This window comes from Dipodomys merriami, unplaced genomic scaffold (assembly GCF_024711535.1).
Source record: "Dipodomys merriami isolate MVZ:Mamm:240054 unplaced genomic scaffold, mDipMer1.0.p SCAF_8, whole genome shotgun sequence".
NCBI lineage: Eukaryota > Metazoa > Chordata > Mammalia > Rodentia > Heteromyidae > Dipodomys > Dipodomys merriami.
Genome location: NW_027206401.1, coordinates 5,183,948 through 5,211,281, shown reverse-complemented (window position 1 = coordinate 5,211,281; position 27,334 = coordinate 5,183,948). Strand labels below are relative to the sequence as shown.

Here is a 27,334-nt window from a genome sequence, read left to right as displayed (position 1 = left end):
ATTCTACTACTCCTGACATTTATTTTATATGATTTGACTAAGTCTTTAACAGTGCATTTACTTTTTGGATGTAAGTACTGAATTCTCCAGATAATATCCCTTTAAAAAAAGAAGTATTGTCTCTGTCTTTAATCTTTAAAAGGCAGACTATAGGCCAGGTGCTTATATGTATAATTCTAGCTCTCAGAAGGCTGAGAGCTGGAAGATTGTGGTAAGAAGCCAGCTTAGGGAAAAAAGTCCTTGAGATCTCATCTCCAACTAACCAGCAAAACTCTGGATTGGAGGCATGGCTTAAGTGGTAGAGTACCAGCTGTGATCAACCAAGCTGAGTGCGTGTAAGACTCCTGAGTTCAAGCCTAGTACCAGCAAAACAAAACAACAGCAATACAAGATTGTATTGTTTTCCTCCAGGCTATCAGGGAAGGCTAAATCTTACAGATAATAGAAGAAATCCAGAGGATGCCTTCTGGACAATAGAACATGGGTTTGTATATCTGAAACACCCATGCAGTAAACACTGCCCAATACAACAAAAACCCGGCACAAGCATCTTATTACCACAATTGCTCTTAAAGAAGGACTGGAAAATGGATGTCTGTAGCTCACAGGTCTGAGAGCATGGTGTCAGCATCTGCTTGGCTCAGAGTTGGTGGTGTCACCGTGGTGGGATTCCACGCATACCATACTGCAGAGCTACCATGATCAAGCAAAGAACGGACAAGTGGAGGAAATAGATCCACATAAATACATTCAACCCATCTTTGACAAAGTACAAAGGCAAAAACAATGGCACAAAGATACTTTTTCCAACAAATGATGCTGGAAAAACTGACTTCCACTTACAAATATGTCTCCATCCAGACTTTATATGGACATTGGCTACTTTTGTTGTTGGTGGTGGTGGTGGTCGTCATGGAGCCTGAACTCTGGGCCTGGGTGCTGTCCCTCAGCTCTTCAGCTCAAGGCTAGCGCTCTACCATGTGAGCCACACCACCACTTCTGGCTTTTTCTGCTTATGTGGTGCTGAGGAATAGAAGCCAGGGCCTCATGCACGCAAGGCAAACACTCTACCACTGAGCCACCTTCCTGGCCCTTAATTGTCTTCTTGATTGGATTGACAAATGACTGGGTGGTGGGAAAGCCCACTTCTGAGGATACAATGATGGTATTTCCAGAGATGGCTGGGCCATGAGGGTTATGTCTCAATGCTGTCATAGGATAGCATTATTGGAAGATGGTAAGAAGTAAGCAGGGCCTGTTTGGAGGAAGCAGGTCACTGAGGACATGTCCCTGGGGTGTATCTTGTGTGGGCCCCTGCCTGTATTCTCCATTCCACTTCCCTTTTGCCCTGTGGTGAACAGCCTCTTCTGCACATGACCTGTCTGTAGGATCCATCTTCCCAGCCCCTGGGGGCCAAGTGAGCAACCGTGGACAGAACCCACTGCACCTGTGCCAAACGAGCTGTTCTTTCTACATTGCTTACATGAGGCAGCCAACGCAGTGACAAGAAGGCTGACCGATCCAAAGCCATCAACACAATCAATTACACACCATGGATCATGGACCTAAATGTAAAACACAAAGTGTGAAACTTCTTGAAGATAGCATTGGAGAAAATCTAGGTCACTTTGAGTTTGGCAATGACTTTCTAAATATAACATCAAAGGCACGGTTCATGCAAAGAAGAACTGATAAGCTGGGCTTGATTAGAATGAAACGTTTTCTGCTGTGTTAAAAAACAACAACAACACTGTCAGAGAATGAAAATGATAAGCCACAGGCTGAGAGAACATATCTGCAAAAGCTCTATGTGATAAAGAGCTGTTATCCAAAAGAAACAAAAAACTCTGAAAACTCAAGCAAACTTTAAAAAAAATGCAGACTGATGTCTCCTAAATGATTTTGATTTTTAAAAAAGACCTACAGATGGTGAAATAGAGATGCTCCATATCCTAGGTCATTAAGGAAATGGGAATTAAACCCAAGAAAGCTGCTATGCACATTCTAAGTGGCTGACAGCACCAAAGGCTTCTCAGTCAGTCTGTGAAGCCACGGGAGTGTTTGTCCACTGTTGGTGCGATGCAGTGATAAAGCCACTGGAGAATACAGTCTGGCAGCCTCTGTGTTGTCTCATAAAACTAAACATCCAATCCAGCCATTGTCGGCCTTGTGCATGACTCCGGGGAGCTGAAAATGTGCATCCACACAACACTGGACAGCCACTATAGTCATAATTGCCTAAATTTGGAAGCAACTAGGATTTTTTTTCCAGCGGGGAAATGTATAAATAATCCAGGATACATCTGGACAATAAAATGTCATTCTACACTAAAAAGAAGAAACCTGCCCGTTGAGGGTGGCAGCAGACAGGACTTGAGGGCCTGAAGCTCTGAGTCTGGAGCTCATCACCGGCGATCCTAAGCATGTATGCCAGATGGTCCGGGGGCAGGTTGGTGGGCAGCGCCATACACCAGTGTTGGCGCCTCTCCTGGTTAAGACACCAGGTTGGGGTCCGACTTCGTTGGGTGAGAGGATTGCACCATTACTTGGCCTTGCGGTGCAGAAGGAGCTCATGGGCCTAATTTTTCTGACATGGGTTTTATACGCCCATGTGCCCAAGTGTCCATAGGTGTTGCATAAGCAAGGTAGTTGTCAGTCTGTCTTGTGGTTTGGGCTGGACATATGGTTGTTGTGTACTTTTACAAACGATATAGAATCATTCTGCCTCCACATCTGCACTTAAGAATGGAGAAAACTGCGATTTTATAAAAGTCACTTGGGACAAGGCCCAGCCTGAAAACTGCCGTTCTACACACTATGGAGTAACTTGGAGCAGGCCACAGCCTGATATGCACATCATAGATGCTGAAACTTGCTGGAGTCTCAGAGGAGAGACGGGAGTGCCGGGTTTCTAGATCCCCCTCCACCCTCCCACTCCCTGTCCTGCAGCTTGAGCTCAAGAGCCTCATGGCTGTCCTTGATCATGTTTTTCTCAAGGCTATCACTCTACCACTTGGGGCCAGCTTCACTTCCTGCAGCTACTTTAGCCCCTTTTGAGCAATGCTGTAAAGTAAAATGTGTCATTTAAGAGTTAATATTCGGGGGCTGGGATGGTGGCTCAGTGGTAGAGCGCTTGCCTTGCATGATCAAGGCCCTGGGTTCGATTCCTCAGCACCACATAAGCAAAAAGAAAAAAGCCGGAAGTGGCGTTGTGGCTCAAGTGGTAGAGCACTAGCCTTGAGCTGAAGAGCTGAGGGACAGCGCCCAGGCCCAGAGTTCAGGCCCCACGACCAGACCCCCCCCAAAAAAAAAGAGTTAATATTCGTAATTAATATTGAAATAAAGGAGCCTATTTGCCAGTGGCTATTGAGGGGCATCAGTAGTACTTGGTGAATTAATACCTAAGAAGTTGACATAACTTGTGAATTTATTGTTATTCAATAAATTCTGACATTGTGGGAAGACACAAACATGCCCATCTAGATTTCTGACAGGGCTGGGTCACATCATATGAGTTCCGTGGAAATCCCTATAGAAAAATATCAAAGAATAAAATCTCTGTGAAGTTATTGACAGCCAACTTTCCCAGCCAATAATCTTGTGCAACTATTCTGCATAGTAGCTTCTTCCTTTCTCCTAAGTCATTTAATAGTAGCTACGTAAACAGTGGAAATAAAATGCAAAAATTAAGAGCGACTCAGATTGGTTTGCAGTTTATAGCTTACGAACTTTATTGATACTCTCCAATACCTTCCTCTAGAAAAGGTCTCAAGGAAGACCAGAACATCTGCAAAGAAACACAACCTAAAGTTTGAGAGAGCTAAGGAATTTGCCTAACGTCGCATGACTGGTGATATATTCAGGCAAGCTTGCAGGAGAGGGAGCACTCCTAGCGGCAATGAACCATTGTCACCTTGTTCGATTCCCTTTTCCCTTACACAAAAGTTGCTAGAAAGAGTCAGGTCCACACCACCAGGAAGACTGAACTGCCACGTCAGTGAGAGAATGCCCTTTGGGAAGCTGCGTTCTGTGCTCTAAACTCGGTTACATCAGCTCACAGGTGCACGACGTTTCACTTGCCTTGGTTTTGCCATAAAACAAAGCTCCTGGTTTTCCACAGTTCTTTAATTATAAGCACTCATTAAAATATTATTATTGTTTAGTGTAACAAGGAAGTTACAAAAGGATTCATTTTCTGTACAGCTTCTTTTTTTGGAGGGAAAGGGTTGGTGGGACTTGAACTCAGACCTTACGTTTTCACTTAGTGTTTTTGCTCAAGGCTGGTGCTCTACCATCTGAGCCACAGCTCCACTTCCAGCCTTTAGATGGATAATTGGAGATAAGAATATCTCCTCGACTTTTCAGTCTTGGCTGGCTTCAAACTGGGATCCTCAGATCTCAGCTTCCTGAGGAGTTAGGGTTATAGATGTCAGCCATCAGCGCCTGACCGTCAGCAGCCATTATATTGAAGAAAATGTTTACGTTGATCTCTTCTCTCTCTTTCTAAAAGGTATGGCAGGATAGTCATTTACTTAATATCCTGTTTGGGGGTTGGCGTCACCGGTGTCGTGGTGGCCTTTGCACCAAATTTCCCTGTGTTTGTGGTCTTCCGCTTCCTCCAAGGTGTGTTTGGAAAGGGGACGTGGATGACTTGCTTCGTGATTGGTAAGACCCCTGCGTCGCGCCCTCCCCTCTGCGTGAGACTGGCCTCAGCTGGCCAAGGCCAGGCCACTGCAACTGCAAACCCCCCAGACTCACGTGGCCACCAGTACCATTTCTGCCAAAGGAGAGCTCAGGAGCAGAATTCTGACTGCGTTAGGCACTGACATATTTGCTGCTTTAATTTGCAACCCAGATGTGGACTATAAAATCCAGGATGAACAACTTCTCTCACTCTTTCTCATGGCTATCACAACTTCCATGACTTTGCTGTACTAGAAATTGATTTCTATACACATTTCAGTCGCTCCTTGAAGCAACATTTTAAAGCCTTTTTGTGTATCGCATTTGAGAAATAGTTTGATGTCATATTCATAAGTTGTCAGCTATTCTTTACATCTCCTTCCTTATGAGTGGAGAATATTGTGCGTGCGTGGGAAATTCATACTGACATGAGCTTGTGAGTCTTTGTGATCTTCCAAAACTAGAAAACTTGACTTCATCTATGAAAGAAGCACATTCTTCCCCCACGCTTTCTTATATCACTGAGACCAACTTGGCGGCCCCTCTCACTCTACTTAGTCTAGCTTAGGAACAGCCATTGGCTTTAAGTTTGGTGGATTCATGCCGCAGGAAATAACACCTTGCTTCCACTACTGCTCCAGGTCTCTGGACATCCAGCCTCCCAATCCTCACGCAGTGCCTGGAGAACTTCAGAACATCTTATGGGTGGGAGAGAGTGGTTGCCACAGGCTAGAACTATGGGATAACTTAGAAATGGAAGCGACTTTCTAAGGTGACCCAGGTCTGCGTAGTTTCTCTGGGTTTATGATTTAGGATAACCATATAGTAGTTTCTCTGGGGTAGATCAAAAACAGAAGAAACCAATTCATGGGAAGGAGTAGAAATTTCCAGGGACAAAATTTCCTCCATGATTTTTTTCTTTTTCTTTTCTTTTTTTTTTTTTTTTTTTTTTGCCAGTCCTAGGGCTTGTACTTAAGGCCTGGGTGCTCTCCTTAGCTATTTTTTTCTTTTGCTCAGGTTAAGCACTCTGCTACTTGAGCCACAACTCCATTTCCAGCTTTTTGGGTGGCTAATTGGAGATAAGAGTCTCACAGACTTTTCTGCTCAAGCTGGCTTCAAATTGTCCTCCTCAGATCTCAGCCTCCTGAGTAGCAGGATCACAGGTGTGAGCCACTGGTGCCCGGCTCCTCCATGATTTTTTTTAATTTTTTTAATTTTTTGTAGGTTGTAGGGCTTGAATTCTGGGCCTGAGAGCTATCCATCAACTCTTCAGCTCAAGGCTAGCACACTACCACTTGAGCCACAGTGCCACTTCTGATTTTCTGGAGGTTTATTGGAGATAAGAATTTAATGGCTTTTCCTGCCAAGCTTGCTTTGAACTGTGATCCTCAGATCTCAGCCTCCTGAGTAGCTAGGATTACAGGTGTGAGCCATGGGTGCCTGGCTCCTCCATGATTTTTAAAGAAATAGTACATAAATGAAAAATTGAACACAGTAACAAGAATGATCATTTAATAGAAACTACCTTGTGATAATGAAAAGTCATTATAGAGTCTAATATTCATAATCTCCTAAAGAGATGATAATGTAAAATTCAGTAGAAACACAGTGACAAGATTTAGCTAGTTTACTGTATTATATTTGGATCCCTACTGTCCCTTCCCAAACCGTTATCACTGGTGTTTTCCTGTGTTCTTGGAACTTCCCAGTGACTCTCAGAAGGATGCTGGTGTGGGCACAGAGAAGAATGGGAGAAAAAAGCATTTCAGTGAATACAGAGGCTTCATTGGCTAGTTCTAGAGTGTCCCACTAGTGATGGGGCAGGGTTTAGCAGGTATAAAGTGTGGTGTGTGTGTGTGTGTGTGTGTGTGTGTGTGTGTGTGTGTGTGTGTGTGTGTGTGTGTTTTCGTGGTAACTTGATCTTCGCCTTCCCTAATCTTTTGTGTTTGTTTCCCTTCAGTGACAGAAATAGTCGGCTCAAAACAAAGGAGGATTGTCGGAGTTGTGATTCAAATGTTCTTCACTCTTGGGATCATCATTCTCCCAGGAATTGCCTACTTTATCCCCAGTTGGCAAGGAATCCAGTTGGCTGTAACACTGCCCAACTTTCTCTTCCTGCTTTATTATTGGTAATGTGGTCATATTACATTTATGCTATGCCACAGAAATGCGAAAGCCACACCCAGAAGAAAATGAAAGCCATAAAGATCTTCTGACATCTTCACATGAGCTACTGCGCTTTGAGAATTGCTTTTAAAAAATGAGAATTTACAGCTGTTATTGACCATGTCAAACATAAAAATTTAAACAAAGTATTGCATTATACATCAAGGTTTTGCAATAGCTTCTTGAAGATTATGAGGCGACAAACTATATCTACCAGTGTTTGAACATGCAAATTAAGTGCAATGAAGCTGATTTGTTTCTTTGTAATTTCCACTGAACAGATGAACAATGACCCAGGAATTCTCTAAGGAACAGCAAAGTGTTAGGAACATTAGCAAATTAAATTATCAAGAAGATACATGTGTATACATTTGATTCTTCTGGGTGTGGTCCTATTTTAGCAATTCCTGTCATTGAATTTTAATATATGGGCAAATCATTTTACGTAAATGTGGTTCCTAACCTTTCCTAAAGACAAAGTCCTGAATCTTTTCATACATACAATCAAAGGCATCGTTCCAATGGGTAGCCTGACCTCCGAAAACAATCTTTATGAGGAATGATTCAGTGATTAAGTTACTATGCTTTCCATTTACTATAAATTTACAGAGATAATCTGTATTTCAGAGACCCTGTTACCAACTCTGAAAGTTGTTTCAACTTGTACTTCATTGCAAGATCCATTTTGGTAGAAAAAGTCAAGGGATGAACATTCAGGTTTTGACATTCCTAACGTAACTCAAAAAAGTTTCCTCCCTTGCTAGGGTGGTCCCCGAGTCTCCCCGCTGGCTCATTACTCGAAAGGAAGGAGATAAAGCATTACAGATTCTCAGACGCATTGCAAAATGCAATGGGAAATATCTCTCGCCAAATTACTCAGAGGTAATTGTAATTTTACTCATCGCTAGTAACAAATATTGTTAAATAGGGGAAATGAATGTCTTTGCCGTTTATGCACTGGCTTTTGCTTCTTAAAATTGCATGCATGTTACAAAACATCTAAATCATTTTTGGTTGAGTTAAACTGATCATTTCATTCCATCTTGTAATAGTTCCACCAAGTTACTTGAATTATGATAGTTTATGTATGGCAGACCTCACAATAGGTACTAGTTCATCTTGTTTGCACAAATTATAAATCTGTTCTTGGTGTGTGTGTGTGTGTGTGTGTGTGTGTGTGTGTGTGTGTGTGTTCTGATGAACACAGAGCCTTGTGCATTCTAGACAAATGTTCCATTTACCACTGAGCTCTAAATCTGTCCTAGACATTATCTAAAGATTTAAATGTAGTCTTGGAATACTATTTGTTTGAAAAACTGCAGTATTTCAGCTTAGACTTGCACTTGCTTACCAACCTCTCTTCCTCCTCCCCTGCCTCTCTTCTTCCCTCCCTCCCTACTTCAAGGGCCTTTTGCAAGCCTCTGATTTCATGTTCTAAGAAGAGTAGGGAAAGGATGCGAGGTCATTGTTTGCTTTTTGGAAGATGTGATATGATGTTGAGACTATAACGAAGAATGAATGACCAGGGGTCAGCATATTAAAAACACAAAACCACAAAAACGTGATGGGGCTATAGCTACCAAAACTGAGTGCCAGTGACAGAAAAGTTCCCTGAGGAGAATCTTAGATGCGAATCTTGGTTTAAACCTTGAACATGTTAGGCTGCCAACATCCTTTGCTTTGTAGTGTTTAGTTCATTTTGATAGAAGCATTCTGGTAAGAACTTTCTGAAGATACTGGGTTTCGGTGGCTTCAGTCCTCTTGGGTTTGATTAGGCCCATGTGGAGTCTAGCCCTCTTCTCTCTTACAGAAAATGGTAAGCAGGGACTAACCATTACAAAGGTTTCAACAGATGACTGTTCCTTTTGCAAGTTGCTTAAAAATGAACCTTGGCACAAGCACCTGTGGCTCATGGTTGTAATCATAGCTACTCAGGAAGCTGAAATCTGAGGACTAAAGTTCGAAGCCAGTCCAAGCAGGAAGATCTGTGAAATGCCTTTCTCAAATAAACTACCCAGAAAAAGCCAGAAGTGGCTCTGTGTTTCAAGAGGTAGAGCACTAGCCTTGAGCAAAAGGAGTTCAAGGAGAGTACCTAAGCCCTGAGTTCAAGCCCCAACATTGGCACCCAAAAAAACCCCAGAAATTTGGGTCCAAATCTGATAGCCCACACCTGTAATCCCAGGTGGAGATAGGAGGATTGTGGTCCAATGCCAGTCTAGGCAAAAGCATGAGACCCTTTCTGAAGACAAACTAAAGCAAAAAAAAAAAAAAAAAGCTAGAAGGCATGGTTCAAGTGATAGAGAGCCTGCGTAGCAAGCACATGGGTCCTGGGTCTAATCCCCAGTACTACCAAAAGTAAGGTCTTAAGGTCTACAGATATGAAGTTTGTGACAAAGATTAAACGTGGTCTTTGGAAACCACAAAGACCATTCAGTCCCTGTCACTCTGTGAGTGATTGCATTTGAGAAGTGAGCTTCTGTTTGGGATGTTTTCAGCTGTCCCAGCTGGCATCCCTGTCACTGTCTATGGGTCCTCACAGCCGAATCAAAGGTAGGCTTGTATATATTCAGTTTTCACCATCAGGTGAGTGTCCTTACTATCTGCTTAACAGTATAGGGATGATATTATACACATTGTGCCAGAAGTGGAAGATCTAGATCAATGGACTGGCAGCCTGGCTCAAGTGGTAGAGAATCTGTCTAGCAAGCATAAAACCCAGAGTTCTAAGCCCATTGACATCAGAAAATGAATAAAAGATTTAGATCAAGGTTTGTAAAAAACAAAGAAATAATGGCTATGTGCTGATAGCTAGTAGAATGAATGCTATATCAACTAAGCACTTCCCCTGTTAACCTGGTCCCAGGGCAGCTGCTATTGCATGCATGTCTTATTACCTGCGGGGTCTGAAATCCAGCTCATGAGCACTGCAGAGATCTTTGCAGCAGAGAAATTTCAAGACTTTTTTTTTCAAAAACCAAAACATCCTTGAAGAAAAGGTGGTTCCAAGTATGAGACTGGAACTTATGAGGCTACCTGGAAAACCTCACAAGGAAGTATCTAGAAAGTTCCCTGAGGACCTGTAGCCCATTGGGATAGGCTGGAGCTGGACATGGTGGCTCATACTTGTAATCCTAGCTACTCAGGAGGCTGAGATCTGAGGATCATTGATTGTAGCCAGCCTGGGCAGGAAAGTGCAGGAGACACTTACCTCTTATTAATTGGCAAAAAGCTGGAAGTAGAGCTATGATTCAGATAGAAGAGTACTGGCACACATGCACAGAAATAAAACAGTGAAGAAATACTGGCCAGCAGAGCATTTTGCTTGAACTGCAGCTCCAAATTCAAATTAGTATCCTCTTGTAGGTTTTATGCAATGATAAACATGGCCACTAATCAATTACTCAATTACCTATTTTCCATTGACTCAAATATTGTCTATGTCAATGTTCGGATCACTTTGAAACCTTACATTTACACAGTTATTTCACACTTGAATGTCTGCATCTTTCACCCTGGATAGAATATCAAAGACCCTCAGCCCTGGCTAGACGGCCAGTAGTATCCTTTTTCACATAGCTTCTCAGAGAGGTCCTGACATCTGTAAATTAACTTAGAAATTACCTCAATCTCCAAGACCATTCCAATTCCCACCTCACTCAGAGAGCACACAGGGAGCAGAGAAAGTTAGATTTGAATGAATCTGGGTGGATTCAAAGCAGCTCTGGGAGACGGAGCAGTTCTGTCCTCTCCTCTCTTCCGAAGCCCCTTGGCTGCCAAACAAGTCCTGAGATCCTATCTTTCGCTCACCTAGGACCCTGGGATGTTTTCAGGAATCCTAAGGTCCTAGTTTAAAATGACCCAAGAATGTACACTTGGTTATAAGAAAATTCTGAAGTCACAACAAAGTAGAAGTATACCAGCTCCCAACTTTAGCAGGTGGAAGGAAGAAATGGAAATTGGAATGATGAGTCTGGCTCTGTCATTCAACCCATTGCAATGTTCTGCAGGCTGGCTGGCCAAACAATCATCTCAGTCCTGTTTTACTTACATGGTGCTCATTTCACTGCAGACAAAGTGATCCTGGGGTTTCCATTCTTTAAAGTCAGGACTGGCCTTCAGCTCTGTTGTAGAAATGATCAGCAGGTCAAAGCATTGGTGATCAAAACAGACCACTGGTGTTTCATTAAAAAGAGAAGTCAAATGCCAAAACCCAGTACTCAACACCACATGGTTTGAGTTTGTAGGAGGATTTGTGGAAAATGGAGAGAGCTGAAGGAGGGATAGGATTTTAAGCAGAAGGTCACTTACTCAGTATAGAAGAGTTAGTTTAGATAGCAACCAATGGTCCTATGTGTGTTTATGTGTTACTAAACAATGAATTCTATGTGGTAGGTAGTAACTCATTGCAGAAGAAGGGTTAGTATAGATAGCAACCAATGACCCTCGGCCATGTATTTATATATAATATATATACATACACATCCATGTATTTAGAGAGATTTATATATACATGTACATGTCTATACATATATGTATGTGTGTATTGAGCCATATATATATTTAGAGAGATAGATGTGCATGTATGCATAAGTATATACACATATATATGTATATATACATACATATACACACATATACACACATAGATATATGTATGATATAGATATAGATATGTATATACATGTGTGTATATGTGTATGTGTGTGTTTTACTGAAGAAAGAACTCAGAGCCTTGCCCTTGCTAGGTAGGGACTTTACCACTTGAACCATGACCCTAGTCCTTCTACTTTAGTCATTTGGGGGATAGGATCTCACATTTATGCCCAAGCCATGACCTTCCTGTTTATACTACTTGATGACAGGCAAGTACCACTCACACAGCTATTGGTAGTGACAGGGTTCTCACAAAGTTTTGCTTGGACTGGCCTTGTACTATGAACCTCCCAGTCTCCACTTTACTCAGAGCTGTCACCACAAGCATAAGCCTCTGCCCCAGCCTTCAATACTGTCATTTGTAGAGCATACTTAAAAATAAAAACTGCATTATTGGTACATCAACAGCAGATACTGCACAGACATCCCTATAACAGAACAGTGTCCCCAATATGAAGAGCATCCAGTCACCCCCTGAGCCAGGAAGGCATGTTGAGGACTGCTTGTCTTTGGGTCACACCTTCTTTTTGCTCATGTGGAAAGTTCTTTGCTATGGGTCTGAATTACTCCTGTCACTGGTAGCATGCTGCCTCTTGCCTTACTCACTAAAGACTCCATTTAAACCTCCAGTCTTCATGATAGACATGTAATTGTCTAGTGGCGAGGAGGGATGGGACAAGAAGGGGCATTGAATGAGAGCCCCAGATGAGGCCAGATTCTGAGGTGCCCCCAAGTGAGGAAGGAATTGGGTATTGAGTATGTTAGAGGAGAACAGACTTGGGCTATTGGAAGTGATGGGGAGCTGAGCTCGTTGCTTGGGGATGCCATCAGGAAGTGGTGTTACCTGTGAAAGATTGTGTTAGCACTGCCAACTGCCACACCCTTTCTGTAAGAGCCTTAGGCATCCCGTCCCACCCTTTGCTACGCGTTTTACCGCATTAACCATTCAAGGGCGATGTACTTCCTTACCTGGGAATCAGATATGGCCTCTTGACTTGGTTGAGTTCCACAAACCCAGGGCAAAGCTTTATGAAGCACTGTGAATCCCTGGCAGCCTTCTTGTTCATCCCTCTGCCAGAGGAACAGCACTCCAAGTCACTGCTGTTCCTCGGCATACGCAGAAGGAACAGGCTATGTGTGGGTCCTGGAAAGGAAATCACTGGTGAACTGGCAAACTGTAGCCGGCAAAAGGCATCTCGGTGTGTGAGAGCAAGTGCAAGCGTCTCTACCCAGCCAGAGTCCATTAATGCGGTCAGTTGTGACAGTACTGATTTAGTCATCAGAGGAGGCTTCCGCACATAATTGGCTATCCAGAGGTTTCTGATTGATGTAAGAATAGATTACAAGAAATTGTGACGTGTTCCCCCTCATTTCCATGGAATAAAAGTACCTCTGGTTCTGTGGATGTTGGGTGTGGTGATGTAGATGACTTTGCTTGGCCTGCCAGGAGCAGGAATACCTCCCGCCCTCTGACATCGGGCTTCAGCCAGCCAGTGGCAGGGAAGCAGAGGGGAGCTGGCTGGGGCGTGGCTGGGGCTCATCTCTGTGCGTCAGCCCTTGCCAAGAGGAGGCTGTTCCCACACTCACGGGCCTCACCCACGGGCCTCAGGGGACTCTGAGAAAGTTTGGAGTTCTGAGTGGAGATGTGGCTCAAGGGATATGGTGCCTGCCTAGCTGGCCCTGACTTCAAACCCGAGGACCACAAAAAAAAAAAAGCAGGTAGAAAAGAAAGAAAATGTGAAGTTCTGTGGTTCCCACAAAGGATTCTCAAACCTAAATCATCCAAACCAACCATCCACAAATGTGAACCACGCAACTTCTTCCTGTAAGGTTTGCCGAAAGGAAACCGCCACATGATTCAGGCAGAAAAGAGTTCATTGGGGGAGGGCAAACTTCTAGTCTGTACAAGATGGTAACTTACAGAGAGAGAAGGGAAGGAAAGAGCGGCCTGTGAGCGGGATTATATAGGGAGAGGTGGGAGGCGGGACCACAGGGGATGTGGAAGTGATCTCAGAGCCTGGGGAACCTCTCAATGTCCAGGGAGGTGTATCCGGGGTGGTTCAGGAAGTGACCTCAGCAGATGAGGAAGTGACCTCAGAGTCTGGGGTCCTTTGCTGATTCATAGTCAGGTGATCGACAGTCATATGGTTCCTGGTTTCAGGCAAATGAAGAGGAAGGGAGGAGGGGCTGTTCTCTCAGGCAGACCTGACCTTTCCTGTGTCACAAGACTAAGACGATAGATGTCATGCAGGCTTGTTTGCTAGTTGCTGATTGATGCCCCCATTATACTGAACTCCACACAGAATCACGGTGGTGGCATTTTTAGATAATGGTTTTGTTCAAGGATTTTAAAGATCTTTATCCTAAAGCTCTCTCCTTCCCCCACTCTACCCTACTCTACCCATCACTGTTGGGAAAATGGAGAATAGCAAAGGAATAGGCCGGACTCAATAGTCTATAGGCCAGGACTGTTTATTGAGGAACAGCGAGGGCACAGACTTCCCGCGGGTTTGGAGGTTGTACAAGGGACTGGATTTGGGGGTCGGTTTATATAGGGCTTAACAAGGAAGCAGAGAATTTAAAAAATGGGCTATGGTTTTCTTGGGATCAAGGGCCCTGTCCTGGGCCAGACCCACAGTGGAAGCCGGGCATGGGGGCTGTTGTCTCCTGGGGACGAAGGTAGGAATTGACCTGCCTGTGGACAAGCAGGTGAGCACACACCTGGTGCTTTGCTTGACCCGGGGAATAAGGCAGGACTCAATCCTTCCTGTTCCATCCTTAAGATGCATAAAAAGATGGGGCCAAGGGGCGAGAGGCAGATCCTTCACCCAATGTATGGGAAATACAGCACAATTCTAGCTACCACAGACCCCTATGCCACAGAACTAAATACGTCTGTATTCATTAGTGAGCTTCTGTGTTAATAAAGCCATAAGATTTGGTTACCATTTCCTTCCTTTTATGATATGCCATACAGCTCATTGCTCATGGTGAACCTCCCGTGTGTTTAACTTGGATTCCAGGTGTTCTATCACATGTGATCAGGCACAGACATGACCTATTTATTCTCTTGGTAGTAAGTTTAGGTGACATCAAGAGCGATCATTTGAGCTTTCTGGGGGCCCATCATCAATACAAATCATCCCGCTCTTGAATTCATTTTCACCGTATCAAAGATGAGAGCCTCATCGGAAGATGTCAGGCTGGGGCTTAGATGGCCGCAGTTCCCAGGGAGACTTCTGACCCTCAATCGCTGACTCTTCTTGTAATTGGGAACTAGCACACAGATGTGGATAGTGCTGACAAAGGGACTTTCCTTGGGAAATCTTGGGAATATCTGGGAAGCCCCTTTGTATATCAATATCGATAACCCCCTTTTAAAGGTCTTTTTAATATAAACATTGTGCTTGTTGTGATACTGAGAATTGAGCCCAGGGCCTTGGATATGCTTGGCAAATGCTCCACCACTGAGCTCCATTCCCGGCCCAGGAAAACTAAATCACCTGAGAGTGGTGATGCCCCCGGGGAGCTGTGGCCTTGGAACGCAGTTCCTGAGCTGCCACGTTAAAGTGCTCCCTGTAAAGGCCAGAGTGCCCCGGAGAGCCCCAAGCCCCGCCCCCAAGCCTGGTGATTTCTGAGTTACTTCATGAAAGGAAATTCCACCTGAGAGCATCCAGGTCAGCGGCCATCATCAGCCACACAGACCCCGAGGACATTGTCCCCTAAGACAGGTGCTACGGAGCCGCACATGGCTCCGAATGAAATAGAAATCGCAGTGGCATGTGTCTTCCGGAGCCAGGGCCAGGCTTCAGGAGGCTTTGTGGAGAGCAACCTTCTCTCCCCATGCTCAATTTCCTCTTCCTTCCCAAAATAACAGAGTCCTGCTCTCATCAGGATCTTATCTATTTCCTTTCATGGGAAGTAAAGCTTGGGAAATGCTCCTGGGAGTATACATGCTCCCTGAGGGCTCTCCACACTGCGGTTCTCAGAACTCCTGGTGGGTAGCTGCACCCACCACTTCTGATATCTCCTGACACAAGGCTGAAGGGAAACTGTGGGACAGACCCCAGGGCGACTCATGACCCCTGGGGCAGGGGTGGCTTGGGGAGCAGAAGTTCCTGGAGAGGTAACTATCGGTCTCCGGTTGCCCACAACTGGATTATTCCCGAAAGTTAGCAGGTATTTTATTTGTGTGTTTTTGCTTTGAGTTGTGGGGCTTGAACTCTGGCCTGGGCGATGTCCCTGAGCAATTCAGCTCAAGGCTAGTGCTCTTCCACTTTGAGTCACAGTTTTCTGGTGGTTACTTGGAGATAAGAGTCTCACGGTCTTACCTGCCCGGGCTGGCTTGGAACTGTGATCCTCAGATCTCAGCTTCCTGAGTAGCTAGGATGACAGGTATGAGCCACCTGCGCCCGGCAGCCTGGCAGCTTTCTAGCCAGTGCTGAGACCATCTCAGGCTGCACGGTGGCCCATGCAAGCCCAGCCCTCGCTTTTCCATTTACAGACACCTGCAGACCCCACTAGAGCACAGGGACTTGCCGCCGCTCACAGAGTCCCATGTACCTGCTGGTCTCTTCAGGCCTTTGGCAGCTCCTGGTTCTGGCCTCTGCATCAACCTGCCCTTGAATCCTCAACTTTTTGGGGGGACCCTCAGCCCCTGTGTAATTCCTGCCTGCTCCTTCCTCAGAAAGGAGGAGCTAGTCATTTCTGTGCTGGCTTATCATTGTCTTAGAACAAGATGCTGGCACACCTGCTAGGTGACAATACTTATTTTTTCTAGAGACCAATGCTGCTGAGTTTATTCTGTCCAGGAGGTCCCGCATATACACTGTGATGCCAGCCATGGAAGCCAAAGCCGAAGCCCCCACCGGCTCCCAGTCAGTCCATTGCTTGGTGACTTATAGTCAAAACCTTTTCCTTCCTTGTCTACTTTTTCCCCCCTGCTGTTAAGAGTTGAACACACTCCTTAGACAGGTGCTTAGGGCCCAGGGACGAGTTCTATACTATGTGGTAACAGCAGGGTTTCTAGTTATCTATTAGCTATATAATCTGGGAGTCAGGGAAAGGCCTTCCCCTTTTCCATCTCCATTGCGAACCTTGCCCATAACCTTCTAGATGGTTTCCTTCCAACTCCAACACTCTTTGGAGTGCTGAGAAACTTCCTGCTTCTGCTCCCTGCGTCCAAGCCCCAGCCCTTGTAGTACAACCAACACACAGCTAAAATATAAAACTAAATAAGGAAGCCACATACACAGGCTTCTTTTATTCTGTTGATGTTGCTTGCATCCTTTTGTGGGACTAATAAAAGTACCTAATCCAGTGGTATTAAGGTTGATCTCCATCTGTAAGACCAGAGGAAGGACTGAGTGCTTCCTTCAGCTGCTTAAGGAAGAACCCTGCAGGCCCTTCTTTGAATCTTTTGGCTTCCAACCGTGAGATAAAGTGAGGACTGTTTTGGTTGGCTTTGAAAGTGGTTTGTTTTTGTGCCATTTGGCCTGTTTTTGGTTTTCTTCAAAACAAACAAACAAAAACAAACAAAACCCAAGGACCACGTCTGCTCTTCAAATGACTGAGTCTCCCTTCTGGGAATCGATGAGAAATGTGCCTCCCAGTGGGTGTGTGTCTTAGTGGAGGCCATGGTGAGCTGGGTGTCTCAGCCCTGAGGGCCGTGTCCCACCAGCCGTCCAGCATGACTCCTGAGCCAGAGCAGCTGTTGCCATGACAGCACTGCTTGTTGACCTTTGACCTATTGGGACAACTGCCTTTCTTCATGAAGTCATCATCCTCAGAGATTCAGCCAGAAGCGCAGGTGCAGGTGAACTCCATTCAGATTCCGTGGAGCTGGATGGGCCGTTGGTGTACCCCGGTGTGTTCTTTCCATGTTGGAGGATGGGGGAATCTGTCCTCGTGTGGGGGAGAAACATACTGAGTCCTCATTTCTCCAGTGCCACAGGGATGATGGGAAGCAGAGGACCTGGTACTGCGTTGTCATGGAGTAAATCTCCTTCAAAAAGGATTTTTTTTTTTTTTTGCAGTCATGGGTGCTGAACTCTGGGCCTGAGCGCTGTCCCTCAGCTCTTCAGCTCAAGGCTAGCGCTCTACCCCTTGAGCCACAGCACCACTTCCAGTTTTGGGGTGGTTCATTGGAGATAAGAGTCTCATGGATGTTCCTGCCTTGGCTGGCTTTGAACTGGGATCCTCAGACCTCAGCCTCCTGAGTAGCCACCAGCTGGCTTACACCTGGTGTAAGCCACCAGCACCTGGCTCAAGAAAGGAATTTAAATCAAGGTTTCTGATGATAGATGGCTGGGGAAAGACCCTCCGGGTTCAGGGATGGTACCACCGTGTGGGCGCTCACGGTGGTGCAGCCTGCTCCTGCAAAGCAGGCTGAGGCTGTGCAGTCTGGACATGGCTTGATTTCTCCTTGTGGAACAAGTAATAGGGACCATCCTGTTTCCTCTCTTCTTTGAAAGGACATGCAGCTTAGAAAGGATATTAGACTTAGCGCATCTTCCAAACGGGAGCTCTGTGAAGGGAATGCCCCTCTTATACACAAGGGGTCCAAATAAACAAGGCCTTTTAAGAGCAAAGTGCTGTAAGTCCTTTGCAGGAAAAGGACTGAGGAAATGTCAGGGAAAATGACCAGCACTTAGGAACATTCATTTTCCTGCTAGAGGAGTCTTTCATGTGATAGTAAAACTTGGTTATCTTCTGTGATAGGGAAGCATGGGGAGTGGCCATGGGTGCCTTGGATGAGCAGATTTCAGGCTTCGTTCTTGTTCAGTCTTGTTCCTTCTTGTTCCTGTCTCCTGCCAGCTACAACCTCAGTCCCAGAGTCTGAGGAAGAATCACTTGGCCAGCTTGTCCCTAGTGGGCCACAGATCTACAAGGACTGTGTACTGACAGCAAAGGTCTAGAAGTCATTGTCAACTAAGCCTTGTTTGTAAAATGAGTGATACATATGTATTTCCTCAGCTGATGACAGTTATTGTTGTGATTAATCACTAATGAACCAAGGGCTGTTATTAAATCACATTTGGCAAACATGATCACAATGCCCAGAAATTGAGAAGCATAATTCTTATCAACAGTTAAATGTTTTGACATTAAACAGAAGTCTTCTTGCTCATAAAGGGCTAGATCTAAGCAAAAAGTTCAAAAGAGTCCATCTCAGCCAAAACTGAGTGAAATGGTGCATGCAAGACCCTAAAATAGGGAACATCAAGGTTTCAGGGAAGCCTGGGCAAAAAAAGTTTTTGATAGCTGGGCACCAGTGGCTCACGCCTGTAAGCCTAGCCACTCAGGAGGCTGAGACCTGAGGATTGCAGTTCAAAGCCAGCCTGGGCAGGAAAGTCTGTGAGACTCTTCTCTCCAATTAACCACCAGGAAATCGGAAGTGGCACTGTGGCTCAAGTGGTAGAGCACTCACCCTGGGCTGAAGACCTGAGGGACAGCACCCAGGCCCAGAGTTCAAGCCCCATGACCAACAACAACAACAAAAAAGTTTTTGAAGCACCATTGCAACACGAAAAGCTGATCATGATGGCACATGGCATCATCCTAGCTTCAAGAGGAAGTAGAAAAAGGAAGATGGAGGTCCAGGACACCTGAGGCAAAAAGTGAAACATTATCTCAAAAATAACCAGAGCAAAAAGGACTGGAGGCATGCTTCAAGCTGGAGAACACACAGAGCCCTGAGTTCCATCCCCAATACCATCAAACAAAGCTAAAAGGGCTGGAGTCACTCACCTACAGGCACAAACAGTGTTCTTCCTTTGTTGAACTTTTGCTGTGAGTGCCTCAAGGTTGAGTTAGGAAAAGCTGAGGGACTTGTTAGGAAAAGCTGAGGGACTGCCCACAGTCATGGCAAATTCGGAGTCCCTGACACTCCTAAGAGCCCGACATTTTGATTTTCATCGAATAAACTTGTCTGATCCTTTCCTGGCTTTAAAGGCAACTTCTTCGTGTTAAGCAGGAAGAGTTGAGTGAAGTGCTTCACAGTCGCCTCGCCATCTCTCACAAGATGAGTTCTGTTCCCTTTTCCTGCTTTCCTTTAGCTGTTGGAAGTGACGGGGGGGGGGGGGGGGCGGGGGGGAGGAGAACTTGTTGAATGAGAATTCTGCCTAGTGGTTTTTTTTATAGCACAGAGAAAAGTAGAGATGAAGCACTTACTCTCTGTTTTGATTGGTATGTGTGATTCTCCAGGCTAACTTTGTCTCTCTGACACCTGGCCTAGACAGAATTTACTAACAGTTCAAGTATTCATTCTGCAGTTCACAACCATTTTGCACCCTCTATTTATATGGGCTGCTCTAAATTTAGCATGGAACAGACTTTTTTATGTGAGTTGAGTGAAATATAAGAACTATTTTCTGCAGGATTGCTTACAGTCTTTCCACAGTTCTGTAAATACTGGGGTATACTTAGTTACCTAAAAATTACCAAACTCACAAGTTCAACAGATGATCATGGTAGTGAAAATATGGTTCACATTAACAACTGGGATCACTAGCTATGATTATTTTGGGAAAATACATCTCTGGAAAATTCATCTAATATAACTGGCATTAGGGTATTCCAGAAACAAAGTATATAGAGCCACACCGATGGTCATAATTTACCTTCACCTGTTAATAAGTGAGTTTGGTACAGTGTCACTGAGTTCTGTATTCAATGTGTCTCTCTTTTTTAAATAACCTAGGTATGCTATTCACCTTTAAAAGTGTGTTCACAGCTGTGCACTAGTGGCTCATATCTATAATCCTACCCACTTAGGAAGCTGAGATTTGAGGATCACATTTGAAAGCCAGCCTGTAAAGAGAAGTTTGTGAGACTCTTATCTCCAATAATCAGCAAAAAAAAAAATCCAGAAGTGGTGCTGTATCCAAGTGGTAGAGTGCCAGCATTGAGTAAAAATGCCAAGCAAGCCAGTGAGGGCCTGAATTCAAGTCCTAGTATCAGTGTGCACATGTGTGCAAGGTGCGTGTGCACACACACACATATGCACACGCTGTTCTACATTCTACATGCTTGTCTTTTCTCCAGCTCTCTATGGCTGCTTTTCTTTCTTTCTTTTTCCCTTCTTTTTGATCTTTCAGTCTACTCTTACTAATAATTCTTTTTTTATTTGACTATCTGTTGTTTAATCTTATAGATAACTTCAACAGAACTAAACATTAGCTTTTCCTTCTCAGTTGAAATTGGAGGACAGATGGAATATGGGTAGGCTTTAATTTTGATGGTTTTGTATATAAATATGAAGGCGTTCCAATTGAAATCTAAGCCAATATGGAAATGATCTGTATATGTGTTAAGATACAATACCATCAAGCTACAGCTTAAAGTTAATCATGTGGCCTGTAGACCAGTAACATGACAATGCTATGGACAACACTCAGATTCTAATCCCAGGGATGATGTGTGCCACTGGCTGTGGTTTGTACACCAGAGCATTCAGCCTTAATGGCAAAGGACACCCAGAGAAAAATAAGTTATCATATGCCAAAAGTATTCTGGGAAGCCTGGTGCTGGTGACTCATGTCTGTAATCCTAGCTACCTAGGAGGCTGAGATTTTAGAATCTCAGTTTGAAGCCAACGAGTCTGTGAGACTCTATCTCCAACAAACTGCCAAAAAAGCTGGAAGTAAAGCTGTGGTAGATGCTAGCCTTGAGCAAAAGAAGCTCAGGGACAGGGCCTGGGCTCTGAGCTCACGTCTCAGGATTGGCACTCATAAAACATTCCATGAATCAAAGACAAGAAAAAGACAGCTGACAACTCCCAGAACTCACCAAAGGCTCCCACATTTACCAAGGTGCATGCAAAGTGGCCCCTACATGCTCTAACTGCACTTGTACATCTACAGAAATATTTCCACATTCCTGCCGGGAACTCAGAGCTCCTGAGCCACAGAAAGAAGGAAAAACTGGATACTTGGCAAACCAATAAGAAACTTCATCACTGTATCGAGTTCCCAGGCTGAGAGTAAACTAGTTTCCAACCTAAGATCTGCCTGTGGGTGCCCATCCACGCAGCCTGCGCGGGTGCAGGCAGGCTGCAGATGCAACTCATGGGTGTGGATGTTTGATGTCTGAATGGTGACCAGCCCACCACACCCAGACCTCAGGCCTACACGCTGGTATCTGCTGGTCACCTTGACACACGTGGTCTGAGAAGAGAAACAGACTTCAGTTAGGGAGCAAGCCCAATACTTACCCTCAAAAGTACGTTTTCTGATTCCTGGCTTCGTTCGCTATTTGTGCGTCACTGAAACAGGCCAGAGGTGCTTTCCTGTTCCTGACGCTTGTTATACGATTGCCTCCCCCAATACACAAATTGTTCTTTTTAATAAAGTGAGGACAGTTAGCTGGAAGCCAGTGGCTCACACCTGTAATCTAAGCCATTTAGTAGACTGAGATCTGAGGATTGTGGTTCAAAGCCAGCCCAGGCAGAAAAAGTACATTAGCCACTTATCTCTGATCTTCAGTTAACCACCAAAAAGTCAGAAGCAGAGGCGTGGCTCAAGTGGTAGAGTACCAACCTTAAGTGAAAATGCCAAGCAAAATGCAAGCCTCTGAGTTCAAGTCACAGTACCTGCACACACACACACACACACACACACACACACACACACACACACACACACACACACACACACACACACACAATCACACAGTCACACAGTCACTATGCTTTTCTTTTGTAAACATCTGCCCTGCCTACCCTGCAAGAGAAAATAATGGAATGAGTTCATTTGATACATATAAAAAGAGATGGTGGTAATTTAGAATCACTCATCCTTTCTGTAAATCTCCTGGGGGCTGAATGCTTGACTGATTTTCATGGACAGGCAGGGGTGTGGCTCTTAGCTGTGGTCTGCAGGGGGTGGCAGGCCTGGTCAGGATCCTTCTACTCCTACTTTGTGTGTGGTAGCTTAGTTCTGTGATAAACTGCCTTGTGTCTATTAATTGAGGATGTGGTAGAAATACCCAAGTCCTCATTTCTCTTTCGGAATTTTAATGATATAATTGAACAACAAAGACATTATTTTTTAATCACAGGAGTTGCAGGGTTTTTTTACATTTTTTGATTGAACAGTCTTGGTTTATCTCAAAACAGAAACTTAGTACTCCCTACCTCCCTTCCTTCCTTCCTTCTTTCCTTCCTTCCTTCCTTCCTTCCCTCCTTCCTTCCTTTCTTCTTTCCTTTCTGCCTTCCTACCTTCCGAATTGATTAATCATGAGACCCTTTGTTCTGTGAATGAGTGACACTATAAGAAACCCATGGCTTAAAGCAGTCAAGGTTAGTGCTTGTCCATACCACGCAGCTTCACCTGGCTCTGTCCAGGCTGTCCTCAGAGACACTGCCTGGACCGGTGTAAGAAGGACTGGCTTCAGAGGGTCGTCCTGCAGCGGGATATCATCACAAGACATCAGGAGATTTGGGAGAAGGACCAAAAGAGCAATTTTATTGAGCCATATACTAGTGTGGAGGAGGAGAAAGAGATTCAGAAATAGTTGGCAAATAATGCTTAATAATGATTACCCAGATCTTCTTTCAAAATTGAAAAAAAAAACTACTGAATACAAGATTCAATGTGACTTACATGCTTCTAAGTTTGTTTTATTACTGCAAAGGAGAAGCTCTGTCCTTGTAACTGCTCAAAAAAAGAAGAAAGAAAGATTTGTTGAGTGCAAACACAAAGGTGTTTCCATAGAAACATGTGTGGAGATCTTTTTCCCAGGCAAAGAACCCTCAGCTTCCTGGCTATATATGAAGGGCAGACAGACAGAAGAAAGGCGATGTCCAGGGAACAGACTGCCGAGAATCTGGGGCTGCACACACGAGCCACTTTTCCTGACTTGTATTATCTAATTGAGTCTTCAAAATGCCTCAGGAAGTCTAAATATCTTCATGCTGCTGAGGAGAAAACCAAGACTCATGTAGTTTTAATAACATAATGATGAAAAAAAAAAAAGTTCCCAGTCAAATAGCATACCCCTGGCCTGCCCCTCGCTAGTGGTCATTTTTATGACCTGATCCCAGCCCTCCGTGTGGGATCTCTGAACACCATCTTTCGAACAGGTGCTATTTGTAATGTCTTTCTCTTGGCAATGGAAATTGCAACATCTACTTGTAGAAATGTTTCAGCAAGGCACAGGGAAGAAACTAAAAGGAACTGAATTCATCAGAGTGAATAAAACACTCTTTTTAGCTTAGAGTACATTATTGTTGACAGAAAACAAAGTCTTGGCAGAATTAAAAGACAATCCATTTGCAAACAGCAATTCAGCTGAGCAATAAATAAGAAAAGGGACAGCCTCAGCAGGGCCTCCAGCAAGACCTTTCTCCGTGAGTGGCATTTCTAGGCAACAGGCCTCCAAACAGACAAATATTGCCCAGAGCCATTCTGTCCTCCCGCCCGCTGGCTGTGAATCGGGGCTGGTTGAGCTCTGTGTGGTGGGCAGGGAAGGCACTGCCAGTTCAGAACAGCACATTGCATGGCTCTCGTTCTGTGAAAATCCACATAAAACCGTCATGACAGGAAGCACGGTTGCTCCAAGTCTGGAGTGGGTAGAGAGGACCAGCTACAGGGAACTCTGGGGTCTCGTGAGGGAGCTTTGGGGGGGGGTCAGTGGATTCCGCACCATGATGGTGAATGTATATAACTCTATACATTTGGCAAAACTCACTGAGGCCGCACTTTGAGCCATTTAATTTTATTGATGTAGATTATCCTTTCATTGGGCTTTTTTTTTTTCATAAATAGACAATAGCCTAAAATAGCATTCTGGCTCTTTTGTATCTGGCTCAGTCTAGGCAAAATTTGATAATCCTTTGGAAATTGAGAAGAAACGCAAGCTTCAGAGGGAAACGTAAAAGAACAGTTGCCCAGCCCACATTGCTTGTGCGCTGGCGCCCCTTGATGGGTGAATTCCATCCAAGATACAGCTCCGTGTCTCCGAGGACTTCCGACACCCAGAAAGTGGGTCATCTTCCAGAAACACTGTGGAGAAGATGTTAGTGAATCCAAGACCCGCTGGATTTGTTCTGAAGTGTAACCAAATCCTCACTTGGAAGTACTCTTAATCCTCTCATTCACCGGACAGGGAAGGTCGGTTTTAGAGTCTCAGTTACTTCATCAGCACCAAGCATTCTTTGGGAAGATGGATTTGACATTAAGCATTAAATTTGTGCTCTGGAAATGCAGAGGTCGTGTTGCTCCTTGGGTCCAAATTTCCAACGTTTGAGAGGAAAACTCATTATAAGTATTCTTGCAGAGTGAATTGGAATATGGGAGCAATTAGTTTAACAATAAAATTATCTAACTTAAAATAGTTATTGAAGCAAAAGCATTGTTCCCGACTAGATTCTTTAGAGAATTCTGCTTTTGGCACCGGGAGGAAGAGAAAACCAACTTAAATGGCTTTGGACAATGGGGACATTCACTGGCACTGTGTCTGGAATTCTGGTCACAGCAGGGTCCAGGGTTGGCTGAATAGGCCTCACCAAGCCTGCTCGGCCCCTTCTCTCCTCTGCTGGCAGGGCAGCCTGGCTTCCCTCATGGCCATCATGTGGCTGCTGATACCTACTTAGTACCATTTCCTCATTCATTCCCTGAAGTGAGTGAGAGGAGTTGCTGTCAGAAACCTCTGAACTAAAAGTAGTGAAGGGTTTTCCCAGAAATCCTTTCTTCCTTGGCCTGAATTGGACCACAGGCTTCTCTCTCTCTCATTGGCTCAGATTAGGACTATGTCACTAGAGCAGATGAATGGAACCACCCACAAGGGTGTTCACATGCTGAGTTATCTATGAAACCGTGATGTGGGATTTTCCTTCCACTCAAGGATGTGGATGTGAACGAAGGTGACTTTGCTCAGAATCTTATCTGGCAGGAAGAAGTCACAGCTATGGGCAGAGAAGAAGATGATGATGATGAAGAGGAGCTGTCCGCTCCCCTGATGAACTTTGAGTATTGCCAGGTGGATGGAGCAGTAGCGAGGGAGCCAGTGATCCAGGAGCAATTCTGAGCCAGAAGAAAAGATTCCAAGCCAATATGATCCAGCACACCCAAGTGTGGGTTGTGGGAAAGCCCAAACAAAAGGCAAGAAGGCCTGGTGTACGTGCCCGTGCACACACACACACACACACACACACACACACTGGCACACACACACACACACACACACACACACACACACACACACACACACACACTGGCAGGGTTCTCTCATGGAGGAAATCTGTCTTAATGCTCTCTGGTCTTTAATCCTGAAATCCAAGACCCTTCAAATAAATTCTTTGACTAAAATATAATTTATCTGAGTTATTTTAGTCAAATTTAACTCTTTCACGAAACAGTCTTTGAACTTAATGATTCCATTTTTATCGAGTACATAATGTTCTTCTCTGAAAAATATGCAGCAGTGACCATTAATTGCCAAGTGTTATGGACTCCATATTCATATTCTACATATTCAAGATTGCTGTATGAGGGTTAATCTGATTTCCTGGGTCCAAATCTTGACTCAGCTACCTTTCCTGATATTTTAATCTCTAATATCCTAAGCCTTAAGTTTTTAAAATGTATTAATTCAAATTTAACCACCAACATTTTGGAGCTTTGATGAGAATTAGTTTAGAATCTGACAATTATTATACCCCTCCCTACATATTAGTCATTTTAATGTGGGTAATATAGAAAAATTCACTGCAGAAAATATTTTGTTTGTTTTTTGTGCCAGTCCTGGGGCTTGAACTAAGGTCCTGGTTGCTATCTCTGAGCTTGCTTTCTTTCTTCCTTTCTTCCTTTCTTCCTTTCTTTCTTCCTTCCTTCCTTCCTTCCTTTCTTTCTTGCTTTCTTTCTTTTTTTTTTTGCTCAAAGCTAGTGCTCTACCACTTGACCCACAGCTCCAATTCTGCTTTCTAGAATCTCACAGACTTTCCCGCCCAGGATGGCTTTAAACCACAATCCTCAGATTTCAGCTTCCTGAATAGCAAGGATTACAGGTATAAGCTACCTGTACCCTGCTGTGGAAAATATGTTGATAATTTGTTGGAATATGCAAGTTCTCACTTTCTATATTGGTACTCTTGCTTTATTTTAGAAACAGTGGGTCAACATAAAAGTAGTTCCTCATTGGCATATTGTATTTTAGATGGTTAGCTGAGGGCTTTTTATTACATAGGGCACAGATCTGCTTTCTAGTCTGAAAAGACTGGAAGAGTTTTTCTTTGCAGCTTGTCCCCGAGAGGTGAATTGCCCAGTCTGCCACAGTTGCTTTGGTCTATGAGGTTCTTCAGGACCTGCGTTCCCTTCACCCAGTTTCTCCCCCATCACCTGTGATGGGTCCTGGGTAGCTCACCAGCGGCTTCCCTCAGGAAGGAGAAGACAATAAATGAAGGGCAAGCCATTTCCGAAGGATGGAGACATTCACTGTATGCATGACAGCTACGGTTCCACTCACAGGACCACTGCAGCTGAAGGCCTAGAACAAAAGACTAGCTAGTCAGTATTTGACTAAAATCCCATAGATTGCATCACCAGAAGACAGAGGGAAGAAGTGGATGGTGGAATCCACAAGCAGTCTTCCAGGAACTGTCAAGGAAAGTGCTACTGTTCTGTTGAATCTAAGGAATTATTAATTCTAAGATCATCACTTTATGCCTTACCAAGTAAGAAAAACGATAGTATATATGTTGACAATTGGCTTTCTTATCAGGGGGAAAAAAGGAAGCTTCAAAATGTGCTAGGGGAAGGGGGAAGTGGAGGGGAACTGCGGCTTGACAGGAACAAATATGCTGCATTGGGAGGATCTGGGAAGGCAGTGACCC

The 27,334-nt window shown here is 44.4% G+C and overlaps 1 protein-coding gene across 1 annotated transcript in view; it reads left to right on the top strand.

The window, feature by feature from the left end:
- The window catches only part of Slc22a3 (solute carrier family 22 member 3), a 70,866-nt gene that overhangs the window by 30,529 nt on the left and 13,003 nt on the right, over positions 1-27,334 (top strand). The window contains exons 3-5 of the mRNA XM_070010821.1: positions 4,511-4,665; positions 6,644-6,812; positions 7,614-7,731. Coding sequence (XP_069866922.1) covers positions 4,511-4,665; positions 6,644-6,812; positions 7,614-7,731 — 442 coding nt within the window. The remainder of the gene's footprint in view (positions 1-4,510; positions 4,666-6,643; positions 6,813-7,613; positions 7,732-27,334) is intronic.